The following is a 10,380-nucleotide window of genomic DNA, read 5'->3' on the forward strand; positions in this document are numbered from 1 at the left end:
TATTTTAAAAAAGGAAAAAAAATGTTACATGATTATTTAAATCATAAATTAAATACCGTTATTCTCTTTCAAAATCAACACGTTTGTAGAAAGTGGTAGACAAAAATGAAAACAGGAAAAGGCTCAGTGTGCTGATGCTCAACACATGCATTTTAAAGTCCTCATAACAGAAAAAAATGGGTGAAGAAGGGGAAGGAAAAAAAACAAAAAAACAACCATGCTAGTTGCTGTAATGACTCAAATGATTGCCACTTGCAATACAACAGCTACAACAGAACCCTAGTGAATATTATCAATTACTTTGAATATATATATTCATATTTATTAATCATCTACAGTTCCGTTTAAGTGATGCACATGTCAAACATAGGCTCGTTTATCAAAGTGCATTAAGAGAATAGCCCAAATTAAACGGAGGTAAAAGCTCCCAAATGGTGTCAGTCCAGACAGTCTTGTCCTTTTTTAGTCCAACAGCAAATCCTTTTCACATGCGTGCTGAATCCATAGGATCGTCATGAGATAGGTTGCTTCCCCGGCCAACAAGGTATCCACATAATTTTACCTGGATAACTTTGAGTCCTGTTAGAGAAATAAAAACAAACAAAAAAAACTATACATTACTGCAAACTGCTGTGCAAAAGCATTCCTGGATGTGTGAAAATTTTGCACTATGAAATCTACCTGCAATTCCCTTGATTCCTGACTGGCGAGATCCTCCGTCTTTACTTCAACTGGATCCACAGAGCAGGACATCTGGAGACTTCTTGTGACTGGTCCCCCAACCCTTTCACGAGTCCTCATGCGCTCCTCTTTCTTAGAAAAAGCCTGGGGATGCGGCTGCAGTTGAGCCTTCATCTCCGCTGGTTTCTTAGGTGGAGGGTCACGGCCCATTCGCTGCATTTTCACAGAGGAACGTTCTGCAGCATCCTCTGCTGTGAGAACAGAGGGTTGGGTTGGAGATGGACCCGCACTCCTTTTGCCTTTTTTCATGGGGGGTGCAGTAACAAGGGCCTGAGAGGCAGACCTCTTGGCATGCATGTGTGAGTTACCAACTTTTCCTTTACCAGTGAGAGAGGCATCGCCTTCCAACAGCTCTGAGCTACGAGCCCTCGTTTTCCCAAGAGCCTTTGGTCCAGGGTCCAGCTCTTGCTTAATCTCAGCTTCTGCAGCTCTTCTACGAAGGTTCATATTTTTGTCATGAGAAGCCAATACTTCTGGTGGCCCTTTTTTGCCTTTCTTTGGAACAGGTTTCATTGGGCAACTGACTGCTATGTGCTTGCTGAGGCTTGCAGGGTATGTGAACTCACGGCTACAGTGTGGACATACATGGACTTCTTGTTCCTCTTCCTTCTTAATAAGGACTTTCTTGGCTGAGGACGCAGACTTGTTCTTGTGGTATATAGCCCTCTGGACTAATTGGTTTTTCTTTTTAAGTGCATTCAACTTGACTTTGGATGTAGCCTCTTGGTTAAAGTTGAGTCTCTTGGGTTGTCCCATTCGACGGAAAGCATTCTGGCCTGAGCTGGCTCCAGATGCCGGTGAAATTAGTCCATTCTGTGGTTTCACGATCTGCCGGAGTGGAATTGGATTCTTCTTAGGAGTGTAGCGCTTCTTGTCACTCGCATTAGCACAAGCCAGTATGTGCTTATGGAGCTCCGGCATGTTGTCAAAGCTATTGCCACACTTGGTGCAACGGATGGCTGTGCTGAATGTCTGTGGGATATTATGAGTTGTGAAGTTGGTGGCAGAGGCCACAGTTCCCGCTGGTGTTCGGTTATGGTATGGGAATGGAGGGGGCTTGAAGCTGGGGTAATGCTGATTAATGCCAAGACGTACATCTGGACCTCTGGGCTTGCCTGCTTCTGAAGCCATGATTTTTATTGTAGTGTACAGTTCTTCAGTGGGATCTTCCTGCTCCTCAATTTCTTCTTCATTACGAATACCATCATCCTTATTAGTCATGGGAGAATCTTGAGGAGACTCTTCCGCACATGGATCAGAGGCCGTGTTTGAAGGGCTGGTCTCCACATCTGCCATAGCTGGGTTGGTGTAGTTCTGCGGCCTCAACTTACCATTTTCAACAACCGCATGTGAGCATGACTGTTTTGGATGCAGGTCCCTCTGATGCTGCTGGAGGTTGCAGAGAAATGCAAATTCTTTGCTACACACAGAACAAACAAAGATCCTACCAACACCATGGAGAGAGGAGCGATGTTCCAACAACGCAGTGGCATTCCCGAACAACTGAACGCAGAATTCACACTTAAATGGCCACTCTTCAGCATGCAATGGGATGTGACAACTAAGCTCCTTAATTGAGTGGAAAAGGTCCTGGCAGACATTGCAAACAAAATTCTTAGCAAATGTCTCCTGATCAGTTTCTACCTCTTTGGAACAATTATCCTGAGGAGGAGGGTTGGATGCAGAATTAACCACAGAAACAGGTGTTTGGTCCTCTTCTACTTTCCAAACCTCTTTTTCAATTTTGAGTAATGATTGCCTCAGTTTAAAGGATTGATCCGATAAGCCTGAGGGGTCAGCCACAGAACATTCTGCATTTTGAGGTTTTGATACAGGAGAATGAGGGGAGTGGTCACTCACGCTCCGTTCTGATGGCACCAGATCTTGACTTCTTGTTTCATCTGTGGAAGCACTTTGGCTTTTCTTAGAAAGACAGTCTAAGTCACCAACACACTGTGGACCTCCACCAGAATCGGTCTCTAATTCTGCTGTCAGAGAGAGAACTGATTCAGAGGTTAGGGAAACAAGCCTGGCTAGCGTTTCTGAATTTGACAAGGAATCTTCTGTGATGGGACTGGGATCCCTTGAAGAGTTTACATCATGAGTGCTCAGTGGCTGACTCGGCGAGCTCTCCACTTCCTCATACTCAGTGGGCCTAGGTGACATTTTTGGCGACAGCAATGGACAATCTGACTGTTGGTAATGGGGGAAAGTAGGGGGTGATGGAACTGTGGGCAGAACAGGTGGTGGCGGCGTAGGAGATGCTAAGATAGATGAACAAGGAGAAGATGGGTTTAGAGTCATGGGGGTCAAAGAAGGTGGAGACGGATGTGCTGACTCTGGAGGAAGCCTTTCAGAATTTGAAACTGGGCTAGTGGGACAGGTGCCAGTGATACTAGCTGGTGAAGCACTGGTGTCAGGGCTTCCTAGAGCCTCCTCCCCTACTGGATTTAGGCCAGCATATTCGCTCATCAACACCTTCTCCAGCATGCTGGTGTTGGGTTTCCTTTTCTTGGTGGCAGACTGTAGTGTCAGGCTTCCCTTTCCGTCAAGGTCAGCTGTGCTCTGCCGATGGACACTCAAGTCCAACACAGATTCTCCAGGTCCTTTGCTAACACTGGGGCTCTTCTGACCGATTGAATTTGACAGGTCAAGAGGCTGCTGATTGCACGAGTTTCCGCCGCTCCTTGAAGCGGACCAATTTTTGAATGAGTCTTTACCCAAGACATCCTTCTCATCATGGCTAGAAGGACTGCAGGTAGGAGACACAGAAAGCTTTTCCAGCTTTGGCACCTTTAGGATGAATGGGGCAACCGATTCACTCCTCAAATTTTCAGAGTCTGGACCTGGGTTTTGCTGTGGCGAGGTGGGTGGGGACCCAGTTCTTCTTTTATACTTTCCAGATGCTCCAGGTAGCGTAGTTACTGATAGGGGAGGAGCCAATCGATGACTGTTTGCAATTAGTGAAACGGCAGGCTTCTGACTGTCTTGGGTTTGCAGAAGCTGTTTAAGCTTTGGAGAAAGGTAAATATTTCTCTCCTTTTGAAAAGCTAGTGTCTCTGTGGATTGTGGTAACAGATTTCCAACTAGGACAGAAGAGGAAGATGACAAAGACACATCGGATTCTGTTTTTATATTTGGTAAAAGTGGTGGTGTTGAAGTTCTCCTCTTACCAACAGCTTGGTTTACGCTTGAAACCAGTTTCACAGCAGACGAGGGAATTTCTGATTTAAAAGCTTGGTTGATTTGCTCAGGACTGATTATTACAGGATTAAGACCAAATAAGGCCGCAGAGCTGGAATCAACTTCAATCACGTCACAGCTACTGACAGTGTTTGTAGGTAATATCTTCCCATCTATGTAAAGACTGAGGTTCTCAGAAATGTTGCTGGAGATGTCCACCATATAATCATCCCGCTCACCCTCATCTTCTGTATCCACACTGGGAACATACACTGTAGGAGGACTTTGACTTGGAGAGCCTTCCTGGAGCGCTGCTGGTTGGCCCTGTTGTATAGTCTGTGTTTCAGGTAACAGCATTTCTTTCCTACGAACACCTTTTGGAAGGAGATGCCGCTCATGGATCCTGCGTTGGTGTCTGCGCATATTTGTGTGAGAACCAAACGCCTTGTTGCAATATTTGCAAATATGAAGGTCTTTAGGTTCCCCATTCTCATCAGCAATAAGCCGATCAGTCTCGGCTGTGGCATCCCTTCTCTGAGCTTCAGCGCTTTGGGAGGGCCCACCGTTTTGTAGTGGACTAGTAACTCTGTCAAGGCTAGATGCATCCTTTGCCTGTACAGGGCTATGCAAGCAAGCAGTTCCAGCAAGAGACCCAGGCTTTTTCTTCACGTTTTCGTGTCTTCGCTCATGTCTGCGCCGGCCGACCTGAGAACCAAAGGATTTCCCACAATAACAGCATTTAAAGATGTGGGTCTGTTGACTTGTGCTGTGTATGTGAATATGACGCTCTAGGCCTTGTTTGGTGGAGAAGTGACGTTCACAGTGCTCACAGGGATAGTTCTGTCCTAAAGTGTCGCCATCAACCTCAGGATCAAGTTCAGCATCAATGTCAGTCTTCAGTGCAGGAGATGCACTTTCAGTATCACACGGAGGGCTAACAGGGCCCTCATCAAGGGTACTGATTCTTAATGGTGGTTCATTCTTCTCCATGTCAGTGGGATGGTCTGAGATTTGCTGGACACAGGACTGCTCTGTGTGTCCCTGGTTCACCTCAACTTCAACAGGGAGTGACTTAAAGTCCTTGGGATCTTTATGCACTGCAGAAGCAATCTCCTGCACAAGCCCCAGAGAGGAAGCAGGCCTGTCGTCTTCCTCATTCACCCCTGCAGAGTAGAAACAAAAATACAATATAAAGCTGAACGCAAAAGCAGCTACAAGTACATTGCTATTAAAGTAACTCTTTAGAAAAAAATCATTATTTATGAAAATCTAAACCTAGCCATAGAGTACTTTTTCCTTCACCTCAGACGCCAAATTTCAACAACTGATACTGACTCTGTGATAGTAGGGCTGGGCAATAACAATCTCAATCGATGAGATTAATATTAGCATGATCATTCTTTGATCAGTTTAGGCATTTTTCATGATCAATAATAATGGCAGAAATTTATAGTATTTAAATTCATTTTAAATGAAGACAAGAAGTTCCAGGGATCTCCCACATATTGATGACAGCTCCCTCAAATTGAATAAAATATCGCGAAAACTAGCACGTGTGTTGCCTGTTCATGTAGCCTGTGCTAGAAAGAGAGAATCCTGATTTCTTTGCTTAGCACAATAAGATTTATATATATAAAAAAAAAAATCAGATTTTAGTGCGGGCAGGCTTTTAACATCTCGAGAACCAAACTTCTGAGCATGGCAGAGGGAAAGTACCCCAAAAACTAAAATATAAAATGCATTTCACCTCAGACTGAAGGTTTGCATTTTTGGATGTCTGGGCTGCTAAGGTACTGGAATATAGAAGCAACGTGATTCATGATTAAACTGATTTAAAAACTATATATATATATATATATAATTTTTGCCATATTGCCCCAGCCCTATGTGAAAATGCACTATTTTAATTTGAATACTGCTCTATTCACACCTTCTTCAGAATCTCTCATCTCTGTGTGTTTAGGTCCACCTGTCTGCTTGGGACACCAGATTCCACCCAAACCAGCCTGTCTGGCTTTTTCCAGCAACTTCCTCCTGGCTTTGGGAAGAGAGACAAGGTTATTTCAAGTCCTTCCCAGTTCTTTTCACAGAGCTTTGTAACAAGCAGCACTCCCATCCACAATAACCTTGTCAATAGGCTGTCAGTACATGTGCACATTTTGACGTACATATGCAGCTGACATTCTGATCTAAAATGAATAGATGTGTAGAAACAGAGTAACCTTAAAGAAGGAGAAGCAACAGTTGTCAATACAACATTCTGTCTATACTGGAATACAGTTAGACAATAGGAATAATACAAAGAAAACTAAACTGACAGCTTTTGCAAATTTTGCAAAAAGTGCTGCTACCTGCTAGTCTGCCTTAAAAAACTGACTTGACCTGCTTCTCCATGTGTTTAACATAAGTGACAATGAAACCCTGCAGCAACAAGAATTTGAGCCATGAAGATGTGATGTAAAGTTAGATTTTTCTGATCATAAATATATATATGCGTGTGTGTCAGTTAGTGTCTCTGGAATAAGGTCATCGGAAGCATCTTCTACAAAGCCTGATTCATGGCACAAACACATGACTTTGGCACACTCAAACACAGGCTACAACAGAGAAAAATCCCCTCCATGGCCCATTTTCTTGACGAAAACCCACCTTAGAAAAGATATTCAAAACGGTCTGTCAGTCTAGCTAAAGAATTTCCTATAAGAGGAAGGGATGAGGTCAGAGTATTATCTGCTCGTGTTACATTATATGATGCATTGACTAGAGCTCAAATTATACATTTTTAAGCAGCTAAAAGAGAAACAATTAACAGATTTTTATGTTCATTTTCAACATGGATTCTGAAGAAAGAAAAAAAAAAAAACATTCCGTCACATGTATGGCATCGTGTCCTCTACTGTCAAACCTGCGGCCGAGCTTCCCGACGGGACGAACGGCGCCTAAAGCTGTGTTTTATTTAGACAGGACTTGGTGTAAACTTACATGGAGCATTGAAACGAGAAACCGGAGCGAGCAGAATCGCTGCATAAAAGATTACTTGGCCAGTTATAAACCCTTGAGCCCGAGTATTTAGAAGAAACGAGTCCCGAGTTCTCCAGTAACAGGCGTGACGAGTGAAGCTGGCTAGTTGTGTGGCTGGTGGAACCCCGACTAGCGAGCCGCAAGGTGAAAGCGCGTCGCTTCAGCTCCTTGTCCTGTAACATTAACTGATGATAAAATATCTGGGTAAATATCTCGTACCAAACCACACCGGTGGATGTACACTGCGCATATTGGATCTAGTCAACCCGCAATCTGGCAGACTTTTCAAACATGGGGCTGAGGCGTCTTCCCCAACATGGGCGAAACGGTGCTGCCGATGTGGCTGGCCGAGGGCAACTCGGCGCACACCGACGGCCCGAGCTGGGCGAAGCTCTCCCGCGGAATAAAGACGACGAATGGTGCAATGGTCGCGGCGATCGGGTCGAGTCGAGTCGATGGAGCCGACCGAGCAGCAGCCTGGAAAGGTCACTCGCTCCAGCACAACTCGGCTCATTAGCCACCTAGCAAAGAGACGCGCAGCCCCCGTCCAGCTTGCGAGTTGTTTTTACGCGTCGGAGACGCCCGTAAACTGCAGAGTCAACTTCGCGAACGGGCCGCCTGACAGCACGCCGCGCTTCCATTCGAAGGCGCAGCGGCGACGTCGGCGAATGTCGACTGGAGGCTAATCGGCTTCACACGCACAGGCTGCAACGTTAGCAGAGGCGGCGGTCCCGGCGCACTTAACGAGCACGACGAACGTTGATACGCGGCTGTGGGCAAAACAAAACGAGCAAAAACAACTAACGACCGCGTTTACCTCGTTTGGCCCGCGGGGAACTTTTCCTACTCGAACTGCTCGCTCGCTCTTCCTCTAATGCAGCTGCTATCTCTGGGTCGTCTTCCCCATTGTACCAGGCCAGCAGCTCTTCCCCGGCTCCGATTGGCTGCAACGAGCGAGGAAAAGGGTGAGGGACCAATCGGAAGCGGCCTTGCTGGGACGAGCGAGGAAGAAGCGCTCGGGCCTTTTCCTGCTTCAGTCACACCGGAGTCCTGCGGAACACTTTGAGATTTACGATTCTGGCGTGCTGGGGAAAAGGTCGTTTTAAACCGGCCTGCACTGCGCGTGCGTTTAAACGGCCCGAAGAATGAGGTCCGAGCTGATCAATGTTCAGTGTGTCAAAAATGGGAAGAACGAGGAAAACGTGTACTGACACCGGAGAGTAACTACTCGGGAGAGCCAGCAGGCGGCGACAGTAAATAAAATGGGAAAAAGTTCTATTAGACAAACGATTCACAGTGTCGCGCATAACCTTGGGCTTTTTGGACCCCATATTTTTTGCACTAGCAGTGGTCTACACTTCAGGGCCAAAACTGATGTGTATAATATCCTTGAATACCAGGACATTGTGCACATCCTGAAATGGAACAAATTCAAGGACAATCCAGGCGTGCTTGAGAAATTCTTAAGCGTTTAAAAAAAAAAAAAAGCACATACTGTTGTCACCTCTGGGTTGAGGGTGGTCCACCACCCCGACAATGTTCTTCCCACAGCTGCTGCCTTGACAGTAAAGGGTTTAACGACGGCTAGCAAAAGTTGGGCGTGGCAAACAGATGGGACGCCGTATGCAACATTACAGAAACAAGGTGCGAATACAGTCTCGGTGTTTCGAATAAAAGCAGTGAATAAAAGCAAAAAAAAATTAAAAAGCATTACATTTTTCATTTACAAAGACTAGGAGAATTAGTTTGACAAAAAAAAAAAGTTAAAAACAGTTAGTAAACTACCCGTAGCACTTTGTAGTAAATGGCCCTGTTGATCTCCAAGGGGAACAAATTCTGTTCTTGAGAAGACCGAGCCCAGTTGACATAGCGCAACCAATTTCCCTTCATAGGGTCCGTCGCATCAATGCACATCCATCCCCTTGTTGGAAAATACACCTATCACAAGCAGAAAGCATAGTCACAAATGACATATTCAGTATATTGCAGCATGCGAACTCACTCAAAGCATTAAGATGTCATTTTTTGAACGTCACCTACCAGCTACAACCTGATAACATTGAAGAATTGTTAATCTTTCATATGAAATTCAGATCTACCGCCTTACCTCCCACATGTATACATTGCTGGTCACCTGGGAACGCTTCTTCCTCTCGCCTATGAAAGGACCAAACCTTTTACCCTTGGGAATGATTCTCGAAGCCCAGACACCTGAGTGGACACCACAGCAGACATCATGAGCAGTGCTGAAATAATGATAGTTATTCCACGCAGAAGTCAGTTCCATGAATTCAGAGGCAGTTTAAAGCATGTCCTGTGTGTGAATAATCTAGATTTTCAACCCTTCTGAATTAATAAAAAGCACCAAAGAAGAGGAATTCAAGTAGTGCATAGGAAATGCTGCAACATCCATGGATGGAACTCATTAAAATGTAAACTTCCTATTTGTTTCCTCCTCTATACAAAAATTTATTTCACTATAATACATTATATTGGCAAATGATGAAGAATTCTTTCTATATAAGATTATATAAATGAATCACAACTGCATATACAGCTATACATCATAATTGACCATTAATGCTCAGTATTTGCCAGATTGTCGGCAGTCTCCAGGGCAACTATTTCTGTTTTCACAAAACACTGCAAACAGGATTGCTTTAGGATGCTCCTTGACTCTAAATGCTTCACACCCTCAATCCTCACTTCTCTTCATGTATACACATAATTGAACGATGGATTTCGGGGGCCAGCCATGTTAAATTTAACAAAACTTAATTTGCACACTTTCTACAACGGTCAAAAGCATTAAGTACTTCAAATTTTAAATGGTGATCTATGATTATTATATTAGCATTTGAACCTTACATGTACTCACCTATACGGTTTCCATCAACAGCCGATGGCCTGAGCATCATGTCCTCGGGCAGACCCTTCCACACATGTGGTGGGATATCATCCAGGGTTTCCAGTGTAGCTCCTGACACGTCCATCAGTTCCTACAAACATATCCTTCCTGTTAAAGAAAGCATTCAACAGTCCAATCGTTCTACGTTGTGGCAATAAAACTTTGAAAAAGAAATAGATCTGTTATATACTGTTTTCGGCGTTGTGAAACTACAGCCAATGCTCAGAACTAGGCTCTAGGTCATTTTAGATTCAGGCAACGTACAAAATATGCCAGATTATTTGTGCACTGCAGAATTATTTGCACTTCAAACACAATATTTAGCCATACAGAATTAGTGTCATCTGTGTTTGAACGGATGTTGCTATTTTTCCCCTCTCATGCAGAAGGACAGAAGATCTAGTGGCGTAACTTGAATACGATGCTTTGTCTGGCAGCCCTCAGGCAAAAAAACAAAAAACAGCTACCTGTAACTTGTGCCCAGCCCACAAAGACAATGGATTACACCCAGATGACTGTACCAACAC

At 44.5% G+C, this 10,380-nt stretch overlaps 1 protein-coding gene across 1 annotated transcript; it reads right to left on the minus strand.

The window, feature by feature from the left end:
• Nucleotides 1-440: 440 nt before the first annotated feature.
• prdm2b (PR domain containing 2, with ZNF domain b) lies at nt 441-9,944 on the minus strand. Its single transcript, XM_028999414.1, has 7 exons — nt 9,824-9,944; nt 9,053-9,156; nt 8,731-8,883; nt 7,763-7,889; nt 5,855-5,962; nt 682-5,087; nt 441-579 (listed from the first exon to the last, which is right to left on the minus strand). The coding sequence occupies exons 1-7, from the start codon at nt 9,936-9,938 to the stop codon at nt 559-561; spliced, it is 5,034 nt and encodes a 1,677-aa protein (XP_028855247.1). The 5' UTR covers nt 9,939-9,944; the 3' UTR covers nt 441-558.
• Nucleotides 9,945-10,380: the final 436 nt, after the last annotated feature.

Source organism: Denticeps clupeoides, chromosome 12, assembly GCF_900700375.1.
Source record: "Denticeps clupeoides chromosome 12, fDenClu1.1, whole genome shotgun sequence".
NCBI lineage: Eukaryota > Metazoa > Chordata > Actinopteri > Clupeiformes > Denticipitidae > Denticeps > Denticeps clupeoides.

Coding starts and splice junctions, on each gene's coding strand:
- prdm2b (XM_028999414.1), bottom strand. CDS start 9,938: ATGGACGTGTCAGGAGCTACACTGGAAACCCTGGATGATATCCCACCA. Junction 5,088..5,854: donor GATGAGAGATTCTGAAGAAG/GTGTGAATAGAG, acceptor TCTACTCTGCAG/GGGTGAATGAGGAAGACGAC. Junction 580..681: donor AGGAATCAAGGGAATTGCAG/GTAGATTTCATA, acceptor TTTCTCTAACAG/GACTCAAAGTTATCCAGGTA.